This window comes from Apis laboriosa, unplaced genomic scaffold (assembly GCF_014066325.1).
Source record: "Apis laboriosa isolate Shangri-la unplaced genomic scaffold, ASM1406632v1 scaffold11_cov152, whole genome shotgun sequence".
NCBI lineage: Eukaryota > Metazoa > Arthropoda > Insecta > Hymenoptera > Apidae > Apis > Apis laboriosa.
In genome coordinates this window covers 1,414,294-1,437,646 of record NW_025221020.1, presented here as the reverse complement: position 1 = coordinate 1,437,646, position 23,353 = coordinate 1,414,294, and the positions used below count along the sequence as shown (strand labels likewise).

Genomic DNA, 23,353 nt, shown 5'->3' with positions numbered 1-23,353 from the left:
CGCTCGTGTTATAATTAATGATTTACCGCGTATATTACGTTATCCATTCGTAACGAAGATACACACCGAGAGAAACGATCGTTTCGATCGTTTTCCGCCGATATTCGTTTATTTTCGCGGCGAAGGAAAAGGAGAGTAGGGGAGGGGATCGAGCGTGGAGAGGAAACGACCTTGTCCCACGACGCGACACGACTCGACTCGACTCGCGAACGTGAACGACGAACAGATTTACGATCGAAAGGCGTAAGACGCACACGCGAGCCGGCCGATGACTCGCGGTTATTCAATCGCGTACAAAGTTCCAAATAACGAAGCCGAGTTTCTCGGGAATATATATATCCCCGATCTAAATTCTAAATTAGGGTCAGGTGAATCTTTTTGGAGGGGGAGAGGGGCAAAGTTGAAAGCGCGATTTTCAACTCGGGGAAAATAAAAAGAACGGCCCGGAGCTACGAAGCCTATGAACATGTTGCGATGCAGTAGCGATGGGTTCGAGTCGATCGTTCGCTCTCGAAACTGAAACTATCGCTTCTGTCGCCGTTAAATCGCACGACACAAATCGTTGCGTTTTCAACGTTTATAGACTGTATCCTTAAGATCCGTGGATCCGTTGAGATATTTTGCAACATTGGAGACATTGGCTCGAGTGATTGGCACGCGAGGAAATTTCAATATACCTCTTCCAATATTGCGCGCGAGGCGTTAATTTAAACCCATCGCTAGAGTCGGCGCGTATATATATAAGCATTAAAGCGAGCGTGTTGAAAGATGTTGCGATATCGAGCGATGGATTTGAAATCTTAGAAATCTTATTCGATTTAATCGCTACGTATACGTTTGAGTGGAGCGTTACGTTAGCTCTGTCTCTCTGATCGACTCGAACCCATCGCTCGATCGTGTCTGCATCGCAACATGTTTCAGCGTCCGCGGACAGCTTTAGAAGCGACGCTCGCGGCGATTCCTCGTACACGTTCACGGTCGCGCTTCGTTTTTATCTTGTCGCGCTATAAACCTCCTCTTTCTCTCTCTCTCTCTTTCTCTCTCGTTCGCTCGCTCGCTCTCCCTCCCTCCATCTGCCGTACCGTCTCCCGTCGAAGACGCCTTGACATCGAGCGGCTACGAACGCATCTACTCTCTCGCAGCGAAATATCGAAGGATACTTTAATTATAGTATCGTCATCGATTCTTGTCGGCAGACCCTGTCGCGTCTATCTTCGAATAATTCGCGATCGCCACCCCTCCCCTCTTCTCCCCACTACGTCACCTTCGAAACGTTACCAAGGGAAATTGACAACCGATTGTTCAACGTTCGCACGTTCGTCCTTGCATTATTATTAATATTATTATTGTTATTATTGTTATTATTATTATTATTATTATTGTCGACGATCGTGCTCGTTAATTTACGCGGCGAGCACGAAATTTTTTCCTCCCCTCCCCTCCTCTCCTCTATGTATACAGTTCGAGGCTCGATAGAAGGTGAGTTCGTTATCGCCGCGATTTCTCAGGAATTTCGGCGCGTGTCTCGTGTCTCGTTCTCTCCATCTTTCACGTAGGAAGCGAAACGAGAATTTCGAGAAAGAATGCAAACAACTCTCGCCCGTTGTCGGTTCCATCGTCCATCCTTGAAAATCGACCTCCTTCCAGGCTCCCGACAGGGAGGAATCGAGATTCCCATTTTCGTCGATCGTCGTTTTTTTGTTGGATTCGCGGAACGGGAAAAATGAGAAATAAAATGAGATATCTCGCCCGATCGGGGAGAATAAAGATCGATAAACGTTTCTCCCGAACGGTTGAAGTGGAATGAAGAAGGCGGCGTGCGAAATTTCGTCGACTCGAGCGAAATGATTTTTACCACGTTTTTTTTCCAGGATCCGCCGTACCGCAACAACGAGAGGGGAAGGAGCATGGGCGTCGGGCCGATGCGGTCGCGTCCCATGGAGAAGAGGCACGACACCTCGCCTTACAGCGGCGTCCCGTATCTGTCGCCGCCGCCGCCGGACACGTGGAGGAGAACCAATTCGGATTCGGCCCTCCATCAGAGCGCCAACGAAGCCTGCCAATCGACCACCACCATCCCCCATCGGCGAGGTACGCGTCTTCCAATATTCTCTTCCTCCCAACTATTCCAACAAGTTTTTTTTTTTTCCCTACGATTTCAACAAGTTTGAAAGCTCGAAATGCTTATCTTGCTTTCTCGATTACTGATTACGCGATTGCGATGTTTCGAAATCGTTCGAAGACTCGTCGTCGCTAATTAAGTCGTTAAATGGATCTCCTCTCGTCCCCCCGATTTTTACCCCTCCCCTTCTCCGTCGATTTAAATTCGTTCGATCGATGGATCGTGGAAATACGTTTTCTCCTCCGGGGAGGAGATGCATACTTTTCGATGGAAAAAGAGGGGAGGGGGGGGGGGAAAGGAAACGCGCGCGGCAATCAGGCGCGGCCGCTTGTTAAAACCGGTCGCAATTGAATTCTGTGTGTCGCAGAATCTCTCTCTCTCTCTCTCTCTCTCTCTCTCTCTCTCTCTCTCTCTCTCTCTCTCTCGTCATCTGGCAACGCGCGACAAATGGTCAATTTGTCGGATATTCGATCCGATGTTTCCTGCGACTCGCCCCCTTTCTCCAATTCTCGCCTCGAAAATTGCTCGCGATTCACGAGACGATTCGACCGTCCGGTCGGAATATTCGAGTTGAGATTTCCTTCATTTTTCCCTCTTTTTCTTCCTTCGATTTACGAGGGTGTAAATAAAATTGGACAGGCTAGAACGTAATCTCTCGGAGGCGGCGTTAAGTCAGTCTTCGAGTCGTTTCTGCGATCCGTCTCGCTCGAGGAAAAATCCAACTCGCGTAAACGCTTTGCACGTGCAGGGAGAGGAAGTGTGTATTATTTCGGGAATTAAAAAACCTCGAGTCGAGGTTTCCTTCCTTCGCTCCTGAATTTCGTGAATTTCGACGAGGGAGATCGGAGAAAGGCCCCTCGAATTCCGATGATTACCAAGACAAGATAAGATATCGAGCTAACTCGAAATCACTTTATCAACCCTTTAACTAGGGGTACTTTCAGCGCAGAATCGCTCTAAAAGAAAAAAAAAATATACTTTACTTTACTTACTAAAATATACTTTATTTTTTAAAAATATACTTTAAAATCATAATAAGACAATATAATCCTAATCTATTTCATAAATTACAAAAGTATAATAAAAGTAAGAAAGTATCATGTAAATTGTTACTACCTAGAAACTAAAATCTCAAAATTTATATTGAAACTAAATAAGAAATAAGAACGCATTACGTGAGAAAATTGTAATAACGAATGAAGTGTATTTAGAAATTTATTTTTCTAGAAACGAAAACTTTTGAAACGAAGTCCAAACCGCTCTCTCCTTTTCACATTTCGATATTGGAACAAACGCAACGACTTTCTTTTCCAGCAAAAATTAACGCGTTGTTTATATGCACAATTAAATAGAGATCCTGTTTCTCGAAATCGAAACGAATTTTTCTTTTTCGAGAAAAAGAGAGAGGAGTCATCGGCCCTTTCCCGGATTCGGGCCGGTTCGTAACACGCGTTCCGCTTCGACCGTTCCCTCTTGATCTCCTTCGAACCGGCGGCACGAGGAACGAACGGAACCGAAACGTTATACCCGTAATATTAGCAACTAGCGTTACAATGGTGTTACGTTGCCGCCGACGAAATCGTATACCTCCGCCTTGGCTGATGATACTACGCGATGGTATAGCATCCGACAACGTCGCGCGTTCTTCGAAATAACGTAATTTCGTAATTACGCGAGAATTACGGCCGTGAAAACGTGGAAAAGTGCTCGTTTGTATTTTTTTTTTTTTCCTCTTCTACTAATTTTATATTTATTATATTTCGCATTCGCGTAGATCAACACACCATAAGCGGATCCGGGAGCGAGAACAGAAACTTGCATTACGGATTCATCGAACGGCCGAGATCGTCCTGCGAGATACCCCGAGTGCCTGGAAACAAGTGAGTAACTCTTCTTCTCCTTCTCTTCGTCTTCTAATTTCGATCATCTCGATCGAAGAAGAAATTTCACCGATCTCTGTTACATATATATATATATATATATATATATGTATGTATATATAGGGTGTCCCATAAGTTTCTTTATTACCACGTTAGAAATGACTTTAACTAGTTATTTTTATATGAACATGCTTATCTATTAACCGTTTGTGGCGTCGATTTCAGTCGTCCCAGAGCTCTTTTAAAGTACGTTTTCGGTCAGTGACACGGTGTCTTTTAAAACTTTATTCCGCACCGTTCGATATGACGAACAGCCAAAGGAAGCATTCGCGGCGTGTTATGCTTTATTGCTTTAGAAAAGGTGATGAATGACACCGCAGACGAGATTCGTACTGTTTACGGGAATTGATTTAAGGGATTTAGAGGTGGCAATTTTGACTCAGCCCAGCAACGACGAATACGGACTTTGTCAAGTCCATGTTTGCTGAAAATCCGCGATACGGTGTGCAAGAGACAGTAGACGCCATCAACAGTTCCAGAAAACGGTAGATAATCAGCTGGCCGAGGTGGGATATGTCGATGGACGCAAAGTTTGGGTTCCGCGGCTGTTGACGAAGACCGATTTTGCGAACCGCGTCTCTACGCGCCATTTCCTTTTCCAGCGACACGAAAGAGATCCTTTTTCAAAGACATTCGTCACTCGATGAGACTTGGATTTTGCACGAAAATGTGCATCCAGAACGCACTCCATTCAAGGACAATAGATCTTCAACTGTCACGAAACTTGGACTTCACCCAAACTTCTTTTATCCATTTGGTGGGATTGGAAAGGTTCAGTCTCACCATGAGCTCCTTTTTTAATATGGAAACCATCAATTTTGGAAAATATTGCGATCGGCTCGACAAATTGAAACATAACAGAAAAACGGCCAAAATTGGCGAACCGACGAGGCCATCACGAGGCTATCGCATCTTCTGTACTTCACAGACTATTACTCTCTATTTATTAACTATTATTGTTCCTCTTATTAAAAAAAATTCTCTCCAAACGATAAACGTCACTCCAATCCATAAACGAAATGAAAAAGCACCTCGAACAAATAAACTCCAACAATTTTGGAAAAAGGGAAATAAGGATGGCCAGGTGATTTGGAATAAGGAAACAACAAATATATTTATTTCGTATCAAAAAAAAAAAAGAAACTTATAGAATATCCTAATATATATACAATATACAATATATATATTATATATATAATAATATATATAATATAATATATATAGTGTACTATATATATATACATATGGTACAATATATACATACAATAATAATATATATAATATAATATATATATATAGTGTATTATATATATATACATATGGTATACTATGATATATCTATTGTTGACTCTTACTCTTGCTCTCTATATTACTATTTTGTAAGAAGGGAAATAAGGATGGCCAGGTGATTTGGAATAAGGAAACAACAAATATATTCATTTCGTATCAAAAAAAAAAAGAAACTTATAGGACACTCTAATATATATACAATATATGTAATATATATATTATATATATAATAATATATATAATATAATATATATAGTGTACTATATATATATACATATGGTACAATATGGTATAATATATAATATATATATTATATATATAATAATATATATAATATAATATCAAAAAAAAAATAGAAACTTATAGGACACCTTAATATATATACATATGGTACACTATGATATATGTATTATTGATTTTTACTCTTGCTCTCTATCTTACTATTTTGGAAAAAGGAAAATAAGGATGGCCAGGTGATTTGGAATAAGGAAACAACAAATATATTCATTTCGTATCAAAAAAAAAAAGAAATTTATAGGACACTCTAATATATATACAATATATAATATATATATTATATATATAATAATATATTGTACTATATATATACATATGATACAATATATACATACAATATATACAATATATACATACAATAATAATATATAATATATATATAAATAATATTAATATAATATAATATATATAGGATACTATATATATATACATATGATACAATATATACATACAATAATAATAAAATATATACAATAATAATATATATATACATATGGTACACTATGGTATATCTATTGTTGCGCTCTATGCATTATTTATGTCCATTGTATTCGCGACGCATTGCATGATACATACCGATGCACGCTATATAAGTAAGTTGACACTATACAAATAATTTTGAACAGATTCAAACCCCTCCTTCGGGGCGTCTCGTCGATTTTTCTTTTTCCCTTTTCCCCTTTTCACTTCGCGTCCGCTCTTTCCTCGTTTTATCGGCCGTTATCACGCGGGGAAACGGTCGGAGAATATATTGGGGGAGCGTTGACACGGTTGGAAAGGCGTTCCTCGGGCGCCTCCCCGTCCCATCGTCTCTGAACGGAGATCGGAGATTGTTGTTTGTCTTGCAGCATAGATCCGAGCTCTCAGCCAGCGGGGCAGCAAATTCCCATAGGGAACACGCGATCGTTGCCCGACCTGGCCCATTTCCAGTCGGATCAAGAGGATCACTCGAGCAGCACGCCGTTCAGCAACGTAAGTCCCTCCTATTAATCTTAACCCCCCCTTTCTATCCAGTTCGAATTATTTCTCCCAATCACAATGTTTCGATGTTTTTCACGTTCGAGATTCGTTCGTTCGAGATATTTCTAAATCTCCGTGACAGGGAGTTTCCTTCGAGAGTTTTAAAAATTTAAGAAATTCTTGTGAAATGAAAATATTACTTCCGCTTTTCATTCTTTCTGACGAAGTCACCCCCGAATCTCCCCCTCCTCGTCGAGTCGTCGACGAGGAGGAGGGAGGCTACGGGAAACGTGGAACCGTTTTATTGAAATGATCCCACTGCTGGTGTATTCCAGAGCCGTGAAACGAGCAGTCCCACAAACCTGTCGCCAACCAGCTTGCCCCAAGCTGGAAGGCTATCCTTTTCGCAGGATCAGACCAGCGCCCAAGTAAATATCCTCCCGTTATCCCGTACGGTAGTTTCTCTTAGGGCTGTTAGAGAGTGTTGTTGCATCTGAACTGCTCTCGAGTCGACCGTGCCTTTTCTCGAGTCTCCCTCGAGTCTCCAATTTTTTTTTTTCGAAGAATAAACGGAGGAGGAGGAGGAGGAGGAGGCACGGTGTTCTCGGCCTAGGATTAGAGATCGGTCTTATGGAATCGAGGCATCTTTTATCCTTACGATTTACGATTCGTAAGAGATTTGGATAAAACGATGGAAAGATGCCTTGGACCATCTTGCACGATTATTCCACGATCGCTCTTGTTCGAAAGTTTAAAAATTTAAAGTTTGGTGAAATTTCAAAAAATTTTCTTCCCACCGTGCAATTCATTTTTATGGATTTTTTTTTTTTTTTGGATGGAAATTTTAGATAATTTTTCAGTCTGATCGTGCAAGAGAATTCTCCATAAAGCTGTAGCTGGCTCGTAAGAAAAGGAGAGTAACGTAGTGTTGCATGGAAAAAGAAGAAGGAAAAAAAAAAAAAAAGAAAAGAAAAGATGTTTCTGTGCTTTTCTGCGCTTCGATAACCATCACTTCGAGTACGTCACGATATAAATATAAATAAAATCGAGCAAAATCGGTCGGTCGAGGATTCGATATATTCGCGGATTTTTCATCGACGGAGATAAAAAGAGAGAATTTAAAATTTGGAAAAAGTGTTGTTATCCTCCTCGTGAATGGAGGAGCAATCTCGGCCACGGTTTCTCAATCGTTATCCAGATTAGCCTGAATATCGATTTCTGTCCAACGTGGTGAAATCGTGGCCGAACAACACGTTTCGTTCACATTCGCGTATCGTATCCACTTCTCACCACGAAATCTCGAGCCTGTTTCCATCCCATTCGTTCGAAGAAATGAATATCGCCTCCCGAACTCGAGCATCCTGTTACGCTTGGCGGGGCAACCTTCTTTTTAATTTCACTTTTTATTTTTATTTTGCCTTTGTTGTAGTGTTCGTTTGTGTTTGTTATTTTGCAGAACCATTTATCAGTGCCTGTTAACTCTAGGTTTCTTCACACGTGTAAGGTTAGTGGTAATTTTTTTTTTTTTTGTTTTTGCGCTTAACTTGGCGATATTACGACTTTTTTTTCCCCCCTCCCTCTATTAATTGTTTCTCTTAATATTAATTTAGTTACGCTTATTATAATAGTGCTTGCAAACTGATAGAATCGAATAGAATTCGTCGCGATTTAAAAGTCACGGGTTACCGCGATTCATCGTTCGTGTCAATGGTGAAAAGTTAAATGGAAGAGCGTTTGTCAGAAAAAAAAAAAAAGAAAAATAGAATATATACTTTTCTTCCAAAAGAAGAAAAAAAAAAAAAAAACGGACGAATTTTCGAACGAATTCAAACGAAGATCGAATCGACAGGGTTCGAGAAACCGGACCGAATCGTTATTTACGTCCGCCCGAATTATTTACGTCCACCCACGACTTTGAAATTCCATACGAAACTCGAGGAGGTAATAAAATTAATCCGATATCTGGTTGCAACGAGGATTAACGAGGAAAATGGAGTCGTTTGAGTTCGATCAATCGTCCGTTAAAGAGAAAGTTCGTTAACGAGGAAGGGAAAGAGAAAAATGTCGGACGATCGCGGTGGAACGCGTGACTTTGAATCGGCGCGGAGATCGATGTTTCGGAGCCGGCCGGCCGAGTCAGTGTTGCCGGCTCGGGGATGCGAACGATGCGAAAAAACGATAGCCGAGCGATCGTTAATAACGGTGATGCCTGTGGAACAGGGTGTGGCGTTGGAAAACAGCACAAGTACTTCGCAACAGGATCTTCAGAGCTACTCGCAACAACCACCGATGGCCCAGCCACCGACGGCGACCACCCACAGCCCGGCTGGCCACCACTACATTTATCAACAACCGCACAGTCCTGTGCCACCGCAAAGTCCAGTTAGTTGCGTCATACATTTCTTTTGAAACTTTGCCTATTCGAGATTTTAATTTCGAGTCCTTCTTTCGAAAAAAAATCCTTTCGATTCGCGAAATATTGAAAATTTACGAAAAGGATCGATTTCTTATATACGTTACATGTATTCGTTTCTTTTGTTCGCAGAAGTCGACAACGCAAACGCAGCAACCGCAGCTCAACTCGTTGGGCTCGTACAGGTCCTCGCAGCAGGTGAACAGGCCGTCGCCGCAGTCGTCGCCCGGGCTAACGATTCAAGTAAGCGCGTATGGGAGGGGGGAGGAAGTGAAATAAAAATAATCCTTGACCGATACTCTTTTTTTCGGGATCGATCGCAGGGGAGCCCGTTGAGCTACAGCAATAATCCATCGGCGCCTCCCAGCCCCACGGGTCATCCAGGTCCACCGAACTTGACGTCGGAGAGCATCGACCAAAACAGTTATTTTATGAACCAGGCACAAGCGGCGGCGCTTCAACAGGATTTCGAGCAGTTCACGATGGTTAGTAGTTAGAACGCGTGCCCGTTTCTCGTTATCTCGACTTATCTAGTTTCCCTTGGCAACGAGCCAACGCGAATTCGAATTCGAGCAATCGAACGGGAAAAAAAGAAGAATCCAATCGCTCGAGTCGAATATCTTCCAACTTCCAACACCCTCGAGAAGAATAATCCAAAGTATTTCGTTATTATCCCCTTTCCTTCCCCGTTCGAAATTTTCCAACGATTCGTTCCAACTCTCTCGTCACGTATCACGACGCGTTTTAATCGGATCGTAATTGTCTGTTTGTGCATACGGAAGGGAGTGGTAAGTACGCGACCAGTTACGATCTCTCTTTGCGTAAGAATTGCGGATGCCGTTAGGTACGTATATATATACATGTGTATATACGATTTTCGAACACAACAGTTTCCTTCATTTACCTCAGATACGCCTCCCACGGATGATTCGATTACATTACTTGCACGATACTCGCAACTCGATCTTCGATCTTTAGATTTTTTTTTTTATTATTATTATATCTCGAAATATTCTCAGCGCTTCTCCGATCGATGCTTATCAGATTTATTATCAGCGCTGTCTCTTGCATCCCCCTCCCGTTTTGCCTTTCGTTCAAAGATCACGAAAGCCCGTCCCCGCGGATCGCGCGGCTCGTGGATTTTCGCTGTCGCTGCTCCCCTCCCCCTCCTCCTCGGTGACTGACCTTCAAGGTCAAGCGACATGAATTATTCCACGCGCACGTGTCACCGCCAATTATTCGCCACTCTCGCTTTTGGTATGGCTTCTCCTTTCGCCCGCCCTATTAAGAAGCATCCCGTCGATTAAAAAGGTACGGGAATCATAATAGCGAGTTAATAATCCATGAGCCCGTCGTGTCGTTAGCCGAATCGGTCGGTGATCCATCATGATTATCGATTAAGGATCTGAATGATGATGACTCACTTCGATGGACGACGCCTGGCCGTCGTTCGTCGAATTCATCGGAATTTATTTTTTCCCCTCGTCCCGACGAGACACTCTTTTTTTAGTAGACGCTTTTCCCCACTTGGTTCCCGCATGCATTCTTCGTAACTTTTCGTTTTCGAACCGAATGTTTTCGTACCCGTTCGTAGCCAAGTGTCGTTTTTCATCGCGTCCCCCTCTCCTCCCCCGATCGATAGACGCAGCAATTCCGCGGGTGCATTCTTTCGACTCGCTTCCTTTACGGATTTCGAACCGGCACCCGTCTCCTCCCCTGCAGGAGGGGTGAAACGAGACTCGGGCCTCGCTAACCAGGGGAACATCAACCCTTTCTCTCTCTCTCTCTCTCTCTCTCTCTCTCTCTCTCCTCTTCTCTCCTCTTTTTTTTTCTTTCAATTCTTGTCAAGTCCTGCGAGATGCAGATGATTGAAATGTTAAGCCTTGATGTTTATCTGTTGCCCGCATCCGTCAGGATTGGCCGAAATTCGCGCAGCAGCTCATGGAACTTGGTTGCACCTGGAGCACGCAGATAGAGGTGAAAAAATAAATAAAAAGAAAAAAATTTACGCACGAACCCCCGATCCTTTCTCTCTCTCTTTCTTTCTTTTCTTCTCTTCTCTTCCTTCTTCGCGCGCGTTTTACCTTCTCCTTTTCCTCCTTTTCTTTTTTCTCTCTCTCTCTCTCTCTTTTTTCGTATCAGCCGACGATCGATCGATGCGTTCGCGGTCACGTTGCAACGGCTATCGCGGTTTTATCGACGACACATCTTCCTTCCGCAATTTGGCGGCCGAAACGCGATCGCTGGCGCGATAATTGGCCGTCTTGGGGCCGAAGGGATTCCATTCGATACGTAAGACGCCTTCGTTATATTCTCAGCTCGTTCAACGCCGCGATAGCATGGATTCAAGGATCCTCTCTCTCTCTCTCTCTCTCTCTCTCTCTCTCTCTCTCTCTCTCTCTCTCTCTCTCNAAAAAAAAAAAAGAAAAGACGATTAAAAATTCCTTTGTTTGATCCTCGTTTCGACGCGAGTTCTCTCGTTCCTTCGAATTTAAGAAGAAGAAGAAGAAGCAAATTTTTCGGAGAATTAAATGAAAGAAGGAAAAATTCGAGAAATTCCTTTCCCCTTCCCAAGAAGAGAATATTCTTCGAAATTTTCGTCTCTGAGAATTAAAAGGATCGATAAATAATCATCACGAGGAATAATATTTATTCCAATCCTCGTAGTTGAATAAAAGCGGTTCACCCGATCCGATCCGCCTTTTGTTTCCTCGTTTCTTCCCCTTTTTGCTTTCTCTTGCTCCGCCCCGCGCTCTTCCTCCCCTCCCCCTTTGCCGTCGTCGTTGGCCGCACCCTGTTCTCCTTCTTCCCGCTTTGCCACGACCGAGCCAACCCTACGAACCGATCGACCGTGAAAGGAATACTCCGCGAAGCGATCGATCCACCATTGCGAATCGTCCGATCTCTCTCTATCTTTCTATCTCTCTATCTCTCTCTCTCTCTCTCTCTTTCTCTCTTCTCTATCGATCCTCGTCTTGGAAGAGCGCGCGGCAACGATTCGAACTCTCTTAGAATCCCGAATCCTCTGTTTGAAACTCGAATTCATTGCCCACGTTCCTCTTCTTCTCTCTTCTTCAGATGGACACCCCTGTGCCGACCAACATGATCGGGACGTACATCAGTTCGCCGAACCACACCACGAGTTACGCGCAGGTAAGCCCCTCTTTCTCTCATTTTTTACTTACTAGTCGAAAGGAAAGGGAGGAGATGAAATGAAAGTTTAATTCGGTTAATTAAATGAAGTGAAGATAAATCTTAATTTATAAAAATTGATTAATTTTAATAAGGTTAAATTAAAATTAATATATCATTATAATTAAATTTTCTAATTTTAGGTGAAATTTATAATTAATAAATAATAGTTATAATTTAATTATATATGGAAATAGAAAAATTTAATAAAAAACTAGGATTAGATAGCCTATTATAGAAATTGAAAGAAAGTATTAAATAATTAAATGTTGAATCATTATAATTAAATAATATGGCGGCTTTTTATATCTAATTAGAGAGACTTATTTTATTAATTTGATATTCCACGATAAGAGATACTTAAGTTTATGTATTGTTGTTTAAATGATTTAAATAAATTTATGATTAAAAATATTTTTTAAAATAATAATTCAAATCAAAATATAGTATATTTAATGAGTTTCAATAAGTTAAATTTTTTTGAATAATTTATTTTAATATAAATTTGAAAGAGAATTTAAAAGTAAATTATTGTAATTTCTTTAATTGAAATTAATAGTTCTAAAAAGTGTACAAATCAATTTCATTTTAAAGTTGAAATAAGTAACATAGTAAAAGTGTTTTTAGATTTAAGATTTTAATTTAATTAAAATATTCCTTTTACATTGAAAAGATTAAAAGTTTATTTTTAAAATTTTAATATTTAAATATTATTATTTAATATTTTGTTGATTTATAAATTTTTAAAGGTTTAAAAAAAATATACGTTAAATTAATTTTTTTGAAATAATTAATTTATATTTACAGTATAAAGTAATGCGAATGAATAAATTTTAAATAATTCGAGATTCGGATTTGCAGAACGACACGATAAACGTCGGCGGTGAATTGGGGAGCGGGGACGCGGGTTACTTCAGCACGAGCCCCCAGGTTCCGTATCAGCCAGCGTCTACCACGACCGCGACGAGCAACAACACAACCACCGCCCAACAGCTCACCCCACAGACGCCCAACACACCGACGATCATCCTCACAGGTACGTCGAAGAAGGAGAAAGAGGAGGAGGAAGGGAGAGGGAAGTTTCCAATCTCTGGTTTTTGCAGATTTCTCCGGGGCGGACGATCTTACGAATCCGGAATTCGTGAAGGATCTTGGCTCGGCGATGATGGGCGATTTCGACCCGGACATATTCCCGTCGGACGACGCTCTGAGGCAGGGCCTCGACCCGATCGACATGGACGGTCTACAAATGCTCACCGACCCGACCATGGTTATATCGGATCCAAGCGCCGAGGCCCATTTTAGGCGGGACCGACTTTAAGGCGAGACAATTTTCAGATCAATTTTCAGATTATGCGCTGACTATTATTATCGTAGGGAAAAAAAAAAAAAAAAGAAAGAAAGAAAAGGAAAGGAAAGGAAAGGAAAATACGAATTCTTATCCTGTCGCATGGTGTCGCGATTTATCCTTGGGACGCTTTGACAAATGGGACGAGTCGTTGCGCTTCGTCGCCGATGCGCTTCCAACGGGAAGTCGTTTCTCTACATACAACTGTCATTGGAGATATACGAATTCGAAGGAAAGAAAGGAATAAAAGAGGCAGATTACAGTTGTCTATAATTTGGGGAGAAAAGAAAAGTTGTATATCTCGGGGATCAATCGAATCAAACGAAATGTTAGACACGTTATGTTAGATGATCGCGAGATTGATGGTTGAAGAGAATGTTACGATATCACGGCGAAGAAAACGTGTTCGCGTTGGAATCGAGCAAGCGACGCCTATGTCCCGTTCGTGATAAACCGTTAATTGAGGATTAAGTAAATACAAATCTTTATTAACCCTTTTTTTATTTTATACTACTTTGTACATTGTATCATGTATGATCTCTAAGAAGCACAAAACAAAATGTCTACTGATTTATACATGCTTTTGTCATATACGATCCTAGTAAGGCAAAAGGAAAGAAGAAACTACTGTTTAGGTGAAATTAACCGTTTAGCGGAAAGAAAGAAAAAAAAAAAATGATAAGAAAAAGAAAAAAAACGAAAAAAAAATGATAAAATAAAATAAAATAAAATAATAAGAAACTATTATGGAAAAATACATACGTGGGTTGGTTACGCTCCTACCGTTTCGGGGAGCAGCGTTTAAAGCGTTTTAAACGCATAAAGAGTTAATAGACACGAGAGAGGAGGGAGACATCTTTCGGCAGTATCTCGTACCAAGCATTTGAAAGAAAAAGAAATTCTCTTCGCTCTTTAATCCCTTCCTTTTCGTTCTCACCGTTACTTAATTCGCCATACATCTCGAATTTCCTTCCTCCTATACGAATATCTCTCTCTCTCTCTAGATTTTTACCGATCGAGTCTAATCGAATCGTTGCAAATATACACAAATTCGAACGTATGCGATGTTCAACTCGGATGATATTCTTTTCCGTTATTCGTATATCGCGTTCCGCCTCGCGTTGCACAGAAGACGTTGAAACAAGAGCAGGAGGGGGGAGGGGGGAAAGATGGGAAGAAAGTCTACTCTCGTCAATTGTTTTTTGAAAGTAACGCGCGCAATTACTTTGTACACATAAATTAATCGGCCACCGCGTTTGTCGCGTTAGACATAATTCGATTAAAGTATATATATATATATTATATATAATGTAATAACTGAGAAGGGAAAAGAAAAGAGAGGAAATGACGCTTATATCTGTATTATATCAGAGTATACACGTACGTAGTGGTGGTCGACACTTTTTTCGAGCGCCATTCGACCGCGAATGCGAAAAAGCCGATCGAAAAAAAAAAATCGCGTGTCCATGCGAAAAAAGACTTCGGGCCACTGCATATACTGTTCGAAGGTGCTGACAGAATTATTCGACTCTGTTAACATTTTTCTCCACCCGTACGAATTTCGCTCGCGAAAAAAAAAAGAAAAAATAATTACTTTTAAAAAGAGAAACTTTTGTCCATTTGTAAATAATCCCGAAAGGACGAAATAGGGAGAGATATCGATGCCCAAAAATTCAATCTATCCTATAATTTTTTTTTAATCATGCTCCCTTGTTTCCACACTTCCCTGTCTCTCCCCTATGTGCTATTTAACATATACTCTCTTAATAATGCACCGAGTGTACTGCCTGTTACCGTGCCTAAGCACATTCGATATCGTTGATCAGGAAACTGACTAATCGCATCGATCAAATCGATATTTAAAGAGAATCTTATATATATAAAACTCTTAACTCTTAACATCCTTCGCCAGTTTATCCTTCGATCTCGATGAATTTTTCTCGTCACCTTCGCGCGTAATATACAATTGTGTACCAGAATTACGCAGAATTTGGATCGAAGGAGCTCGAAATCACGCGAATCTCGCAAGGGATCGCTTGCCAACGGATGTCTGCCCCACAACGCGGAGAGAACGCGATCGAAGGATACACGAAGGATCGCTCGTATTTTTACACAATGCGTGACGAGAGCGGAGAAAAGAAAAAAAAGAAAAAAAGAAAAAAAAGGAAAACTTTCCCTCCGATTCGTTCGCCCATTCCCACGAGAAAGTCTCGCCTCTCCGACCGAGGCGAGACGGTGCCAAAGCGCGTACAACATTCGTCGCTCCGTCACGCATAGATTAAGCGAGAATCGATCTTCATCGAGCGAGCGAAATAATTCTCCCCAACGATCGCGAATTGAGAAATTGAATTCGATTCGAATTCTCATTTTCAATTTTCGGTTCCGTCTCTTCGAAATATTCGCAAGTAAAATTTGTAGTGTACTTAAAGTAAAATCGGTAAAAATGTGATGGAATACTTTTTTTTTCGCGTTTATCAAAAATTGTGTCGAAAATATATATATATATATATACATACGAAAGATTCTCCTCGATGTCGAAAATTTGGAAAATTTTTTGATCGACGAGACTTGTTCCATTGAGAATTTTTACAATTTACGAATCTACTTCATGCACGGCGATTGAATTTCGATTTCGGGGAGGTTGAAGAAACGAGGAAATTAATCGCTCGACTATGTTCGGAATCCATTTCCGTTCTACGTAAAATTTCAAGTATCCTTTCTTTCGTCTCGTCTTATTCAGTTTCAACGCGCATGCGTGAACAGACATACACATACAAAAAGTAATCACGTACTCCTTGCTCTCTCTCGCTCTCTCTCTCTCTCTCTCTCATACACATACGTATACACACGCACGCTTTTCCCATGCTGAAAGAAGAAGGATGGATTGGACGGTCTCTCTTGTACGATCTCCGCGTGACAAGTACGCCAATTTCAAATACGAATATTTGTCGAAATTGTTGGATGAAGTGTGGAAAAATGAGAGAGAAGTCTCGATCGTTGCATCGAAAGTGCGCCAAGATTCGAAGGAATGGAAAGAAGGAAGGGGAGGGGGGAAACATTGTAATATTTGTATATAGCCATGTTATCGTGGTAAAGAAAATTATCTATATTATTATAAATATTACGCATACATATATATATATATATATATATATACATATTTAAACCTGTAATACGTTACGTTGTTGTACCATATTATTGTGAACACCATTTCTCAGACATCGATTTTTTTAAATAAAAAGAAAGTCTCTATCTCGATATGCACTAAAGCAGAGTATCCGTCGGAACAAAGCGAAACAAAAAGGGGGGAAAAAAAGAAAGAAAAAAAGAAAGAAAACATTCACCGCACCGAACGATCCGGTTTCTCATTTTTTACGATTAGTCGCGGCTTTTTCGCCTCGTCCCTCGATTTTGACCTGCGTCGACTTCGTTAACGGCCACGGTTATACACCGCTTTCGACGAATTTTCGAATTTTCCAACCATCGCGCTCGTTTCGTCCTTACTCGACTTTCGTTTCACAAAAGAAAAAGAAAAAAAATTATTATTATTATTAGAAATCGATCACATCGACCTTCCAGGACCCTTTTGGAAAGAAAGAAAGAAAGGAAGAAAGAAAGGAAAAAAAAATAAATGTACATACCTACGTCAATTCCTGGCTCGAGGTTTATCCAATTGTTGTCCAACAACGATGCGTTTTCTGCGACGAAAACAGATTATCGAGAAAGGACAGGACGGAGGCGTGGCGATTCTTTTTGTAACGATCGTGCCTGTAACGTTTCCAACCAATCAGCAGCCTTCTTGCCGGACTGACTGACGTTCGTCTATCTAAATCACCTGTACACGATCTCGCACGAGCAAAAAGTCTACAAAGTCAGTCGTGTAACCGGAGACGCGGCAAAGGACGAGCCTTTTCTCGCTGCGAATTCGCGCGAACGATTCTCAAAAGTGATCGCAACAACCGTTTAAATACCGAAGAAACGAATTGAAGAAAAGAATTTCGATCGAGACGAATCGTAAAAAGATCGTTGGAGAAAATCGTTGGCGCGAACTATCGATGTATCGAGATTGAATTCTCGCGAGCGACGAGAAGTTTTTGTGGCGAAAGTTCGATTCTCGATAGATTCCAGCTACGCTACTTTCGACTTGAAGCTGGTTCGACGTAGCTGTGCGTATCCTGGCGTAAAATGGCGGACGTCGATGCGCGTAACGAAACGAAAGAGAAATAGGAATAAAAGAAGGGGGGAGGGGAAAAAGAAAAAGAAAGGAAAAGAAATATATACGAGAGAGGAACACATTTCAATCATTTCTCACGCAACACCGTGATCCTTCTGCCCGTCGATGTGTAAATAATTGTTTCATATTGTTGTAAAGTAGAACGGTGATAAGGAGAGATGGATGGTACAAGCGAGGAGACGAGTACTCGTTTGCCGAGAGTAAATTTAAAAGAAAAAGAGAAAAAAAAAAGTCAAAGTCTCCCCCGTAATGTAAGCGCACAAAACAGAGGGTTAACGATCTATGTGTCTTCTTCGTGTTTAATCGTATCTTTGTTATTAAATCTTGAACGTCTTACGAATGTTTTTATCTGTGTATTTGCCTCTGGATCTACCCGTCTTTCTCTCTCTCTCTCTCTCTCTCTCTCTCTCTCCCCCTCCCTTTAGAGGCGCCACTCGACCAAGCATCGAAACGACGAGGCATGGATCCATCCAGCAGGTAATCCAGAAAATATATCTATTCGTTCTTTTTCTTCTTTTTAGATAATAATTTTCGTATATAAATTTATATTTTATTAATACATCTCTCATCGTATCTCGTCGTTTGTCTTAAAGTACTTTTTTTTTTTTATTGTTTAACATAAGTTGCAACGAAAGTCGAAATAGCGTCGAATCGCTTTAAATACGTGATCGGGATAGATTAAAGACAATAAAAGACGCGAATAATAAGTGAAAGAGATTCGAGAGTATACTCGCGAAAGAGGCGCCGCGCGGCGTACATTTCCGTTTCAAGGACGTACGACTTTTACGTATAACAATCGAACATTGGCCACGACGTTACCGACGAGACCGTTATTATTGCGATTACGCGATACCAACGATTATCGCTTTCGAATCTTAAGGGAATCGGTAAGGGAACTGTTAATGTCGGATATCCGCATTCCTACTTTACGTTGTTTCGAACAGATCTACGGCTAATTAATCTACGTGTTGCTTACTAATATATTTCTCTCTATCTTCTATAATATATACGTATATAGAAGATATATATATATATATAGATTAAGTAACGGTGTCACGACACGGACCGATCGTAGGATTGTGAAACGCGATTGAGCGCGAAATTTCGTGTACGAATGTTGGGAAACTAGGGGTTGGAAACCGGAGGGCGAAGAACTCGTTTGATTCGTTTAAATCTAGCTAGCGCCACCCCAGGATCATTGTTGAAACCGCCGAACGCATCTCCGTATTCGGTCGCCAATGGGCCCATCTCCTCGTTACTCCCTGCGAACGACGCCACGGAACCGGATTTCTTTTCAGACAGGGAATTCCGTTCCGCGACCGCTTTCTCATCTTCCGTCATCTTCGAATCCACGCTCGACTGCCAATTCGGAACCATTCGTTTAATGACACTCGTAGTAGCGTAATAATAGCATCCGCAATACCAGATTAATTTCCCCCTTTCACCTTTCCATCACCGAGGTTCCCGCGCAAGCTCGAGTCCTGCACAAAGTCAGCTGGTTGATTACCCTCCAGCTTTGCGCCACGTTGTTCCGTGTTCTTAGCCCTTCGTCTCCTCTTTTTTTTCCGATCCGGTCTTTCGACCAATATCACCTCGCGTGGCCGCTCGCGTTTCCTCGGTATCTTTTCCGGGTCTTGCGCTTCCAGTTTAGCCGCCGATCGTTTCTTCATCGTCGCCGCTTGCCGAGTCTTCTTGCTCGAACTCGACTCGTTCGCGTCCTGCTTGTCCTGATTGCTGTTGTTGTTGTTGTTGTTGCCGTTCCCGCCTCCGTTCTCGCCCTGCCTCTTCTTTCGCCTCACCATCGCGAAACGTTTCTCCTCGCGTATCTGAGACTTGTCCCCAGAATTTTCCGGCGACCTCTTCGACACGGTGTCGCGTTTGTCGATCGTCGCCTCGTTCTCCTGATCGTCCTCCTCCTCGTCCTCCTCCTCCTCCTCCTCGTCCCTCAACTCCTCGAACTTGGCGTTGTTCTCCTCTATCTCCCTGATACGCTGATTCTCCGTTATCTCCCTCTTTATCTCCTCCTTGATCGAGTCTATCTTCCTCTGGATCTGCTCCTCCACGCGTTTCTGGTAATCCTCGTCCACCTGCTCGGCCGACCCGCTCTCGCTCCCCTTCTGGGACGACTCCGACTTCTCGTTCGCGTTCTCCACGGCCGCCGTTTCCGGCACGTTCGCGGGAATATCCCCACCTTTCAACGTCTCCGGATTCCCTATATCGGCGATCTTCGACTCCTCCGTTTTCGACGCGTCCACCCCCTTCACGCCCAACGAGTCCCCGATCAAATTACCGATCGGCTTGTTCTCGTTGTTCGACAGGTTGATCTCCTGCGTCTTCCCCCCAGCCGCCTCCCCCCCCACCGCCTCTTGACTCTCCTGATTCTGGAGAAGCTTCGCGCCCTCGTCGCTCTCCATCTCCACCTTCTGATCGTTCATCGAGGAGAGGAGGGGTTTCTCGTTCTTCGCGTTGTCCGTGTCCCGGTCGCAGCCGGACTTGGACGACCCGTCGTTCTCGTTCTTGTCGAGCACGTTCCTCTTCGATTGCTGGCTCGACTCCTTCCCCTCCTTCGCTTGCCCCAACTGATTGCTCTCCCCCTTGTTGTTCGCCTCCCCCTTGTCGGACGCGTCCCGCTTCAAGGACGCGTCCATCGGCTTCTGTTCGACGGCCGACGAAGACGACGCCTCCGCCGCGCGCTCCGCCTCCCCGCTCTCCCCGTTCATCTTCGTCCCGGAGATATCCGCGCCCTCGATCGCCTCCTTGTTGTTGCTGTTGTTGTTGTTGTTGTTGCTGCTGCTGCTGCTTCCGCCTCCGCCTCCGCCTCCCCCGTTCCCCGAGCTCGAAGCCTCGTGCTCCCTCTTCACCCTCACGTCCCCCCCCCGATACTTTCTCTTCTCGCCCCCGACCTCCTCGTCGATCGAGCTCTCGTCGAAGGCCGCCCCGTCGTCCATCCCCCCCTCCACACCCTCCTCCTCCATCTCCTCGTAATCCTCCGCCCCGGATATACCCCTCTTCACCACGTCCTTCGCCTCGAAGTCATCGTAAAGGCTGGATCTCTCCTCCTGATCGATGAATCTCGCCGAATCCTCGCCCGCCCCGTACTCCCCCCCTCCCCTGTACCTCGCCTCCTTGTTCCTCGCCCCAAAGCCGGCCACCTCCTCCTCCGCCTCGTCCCCGTACACGGACGATCTCTCCTGCTCGAGGGGGACCTCGTAATCCTTGACCGGAAGTTTGGGCAGGTCCCTGGACGAGGATGAGCGGCCTATTCTCGAGCCAGCTCCTTTCCCAGCCCCTTTGCTCGAAGCGGAACGCTTCTCCTCGATTTTCGCCCCTTCGTTCGAAGCCCCCCTCTTAACCACCACCTCCTCCCCCCGCTTTATCCGGGGACGCTTCCTCGTGTCCTCGGTACGGATCGTCGTCTTGTCCGAGACCGCCTCGATGTTCCGCTTCGAGTTGGTCGCGTAGTTTCTACGTTCCACGCCGGATCCACGGAAGATCCGCTCTATCGATGGATCCACCTTGTTGCCTTGATCCTCGATCGCGTAGCCGCCGGCGTCCGCGTTACTGGGAATGGGGCGAATAACACGAAGGAAATGTAGTTTTCCAAGCAAGGATTACTCGTTATCTCTTTTCTCTTTCTTTCTCTCTTTGTGTGCACGAGAGAGAGGGAAAGAACACGAAATATAGTTTACCAAGGAAGGATTACTCGTTGTAAGGGGACGATTCGTTTGAGAATTTGAAATTTTCTCCTTCTCTCCCTCTTTGTGCACGAGAACTCATTCGAAAGAGAGAGAGAGAGAGAGAGAAAGGGGGAGAGAAAGAAACACGAAGGAAATATTTATATAATTTTTATAATTTATATAATTTATATAATTTTCCAAGGAAGGATTACTCGTTGTAAGAACGATTCGTTTGAGAATTTAAAATTCTTTCTCTTTTGTGTGCACGAAAGAGAGAGAGAGAGAGAGGAGAAGGGGGAAAGAATACGAAGGAAATTAGTTTTCCAAGAAAGGATTACTCGTTATCTCGTCTCTTTTCTCTTTCTCTCTCTCTGTCTCTTTGTGTGCACGAGAGAGAGGGAAAGAACACGAAATATAGTTTACCAAGGAAGGATTACTCGTTGTAAGGGGACGATTCGTTTGAGAATTTGAAATTTTCTCCTTCTCTCCCTCTCTTTATGTGCACGAGAGAGAGAGGGGGAGAGGGGAAGAAACACGAAGGAAATATAATTTTCCAAAGAAGGATTACTCATTGTAAGGGAACGATTCGAGAATTTGAAATTCTTTCTCTTTTCTCTTTCTCTTTCTCTTTGTGTGCACGAGAGAGAGCTCGTTCGAGAGAGAGAGAAAAAAAGAGAGGGAGAGGGGAAGAAACACGAAAGAAATATAATTTTTCAAGAAAGAATTGTTATAAGGGGACGATTCGTTTGAGAATTTGATATTCTCTCTCTCTCTCTCTCTCTCTCTCTGTACACGAGAGAGAGGGAAAGAACACGAAATATAATTTTCCAAGGAAGGATTACTCGTTGTAAAGGAACGATTCGAGAATTTGAAATTCTTTCTCTTTTCTCTTTCTCTCTCTCTCTCTCTTTGTGTGCTCGTTCGATAAAGAGAAAGAGAGAGAAAGAAGGAGGAAAAGAACAGGAAGGAAATATAATTTACCAAGGAAGGATTACTCATTGTAAGGGGACGATTCGTTTGAGAATTTGAAATTCTCTCTCTCTCTCTCTCTCTCTCTCTCTGTGCACGAGAACTCGTTCGAGAGAGAAGGGGAGGGGGAGAAACACGAAGATAAAATATAATTTTCCAAGGAAGGATTGCTCGTTATCTCTTTCTCTCTTTCTCTCTCTGCGTGCACGAGAGCTCGTTCGAGAGAGAGAGAGAGAGAGAGCTCGTTCGAGAAAAATTTATTTCGAAACGTATCGGTCTCGAGAGGAGAGAGAGAGAGAGAGAGAGAGAGAGAGAGGGATGGGATGGGTTAATAGGTATAATTAAATTATCGTTTCTAAATACCTGGCCGTGTCTTTGACAACCTCTGGAAAGCAATGAGAAACGAAGGATCGGAGAAGTATGGACAGAACAAGGATGTATGCACAATTGAGATGGAGTCGTACGATCATGGTGTCGCAAAGAAACGGGCATCGTAGCGCAGTTTTTTTCTATGAATGGGATTGCGTGCGAGCTACTTTCATATTTTGACGATTGATCATGAGATATATACTTTATCGGACGACGTTGGTGCTGCTTGAATATGCTCCCTCGATCGAGTACGATCGAGATGTTGCTTTTGTTCGACGACCACGTAGCCATGGCAGCGTTTCAAATTCGTTTCTAATAGAATCGGATCTCGGCCGTTCGAGAAACCAGATTGGACGTTGATGAAATATTCGAGAAATGAATTAAATAACATACGCAAAATAATCTCTTTATTGTAACGAGTCGTTAGACATCGTATGTACACAATTGTCGTAATATATATATATATCTATATATATATATATATATAGGCAACGATATTTTACCAATCTTTTCCCCTTCTTTTCCTTTCTTTTTTTTTTTTT

At 42.6% G+C, this 23,353-nt stretch overlaps 2 protein-coding genes across 5 annotated transcripts in view; one reads left to right on the top strand and one right to left on the bottom strand.

Moving 5' to 3' along the window:
* The window catches only part of LOC122720161 (CREB-regulated transcription coactivator 1-like), a 38,718-nt gene extending 20,582 nt beyond the window's left edge, over positions 1-18,136 (top strand). For 2 of the 4 annotated variants that reach the window (XM_043946686.1, XM_043946689.1), the window contains 12 exons: positions 1,872-2,091; positions 3,897-4,002; positions 6,498-6,621; positions 8,066-8,113; positions 8,830-8,991; positions 9,155-9,265; positions 9,346-9,507; positions 9,805-9,810; positions 10,937-10,999; positions 12,101-12,175; positions 13,076-13,250; positions 13,318-18,136. In XM_043946686.1, the coding sequence (XP_043802621.1) occupies positions 1,872-2,091; positions 3,897-4,002; positions 6,498-6,621; positions 8,066-8,113; positions 8,830-8,991; positions 9,155-9,265; positions 9,346-9,507; positions 9,805-9,810; positions 10,937-10,999; positions 12,101-12,175; positions 13,076-13,250; positions 13,318-13,535 (1,470 nt within the window). In that variant the 3' untranslated portion in view covers positions 13,536-18,136. The remainder of the gene's footprint in view (positions 1-1,871; positions 2,092-3,896; positions 4,003-6,497; positions 6,622-8,065; positions 8,114-8,829; positions 8,992-9,154; positions 9,266-9,345; positions 9,508-9,804; positions 9,811-10,936; positions 11,000-12,100; positions 12,176-13,075; positions 13,251-13,317) is intronic. The other 2 variants (XM_043946687.1, XM_043946688.1) reach the window with 2 other exon arrangements.
* Positions 18,137-18,935: 799 nt separating this feature from the next.
* Positions 18,936-22,912, bottom strand: LOC122718883 (uncharacterized protein DDB_G0290685-like). The gene is made up of 2 exons (XM_043944264.1): positions 22,806-22,912; positions 18,936-21,357 (listed from the first exon to the last, which is right to left on the bottom strand). The coding sequence occupies exons 1-2, from the start codon at positions 22,910-22,912 to the stop codon at positions 19,224-19,226; spliced, it is 2,241 nt and encodes a 746-aa protein (XP_043800199.1). The 3' UTR covers positions 18,936-19,223.
* Positions 22,913-23,353: the final 441 nt, after the last annotated feature.

What these genes read in the sequence shown, in the direction of transcription:
- LOC122718883 (XM_043944264.1), bottom strand. Translation starts at nt 22,912, where the DNA reads ATGATCGTACGACTCCATCTCAATTGTGCATACATCCTTGTTCTGTCC. An exon ending in GTTGTCAAAGACACGGCCAG is followed by an intron (nt 21,358 to 22,805) that starts GTATTTAGAAAC and finishes CCCCATTCCCAG; the next exon opens with TAACGCGGACGCCGGCGGCT.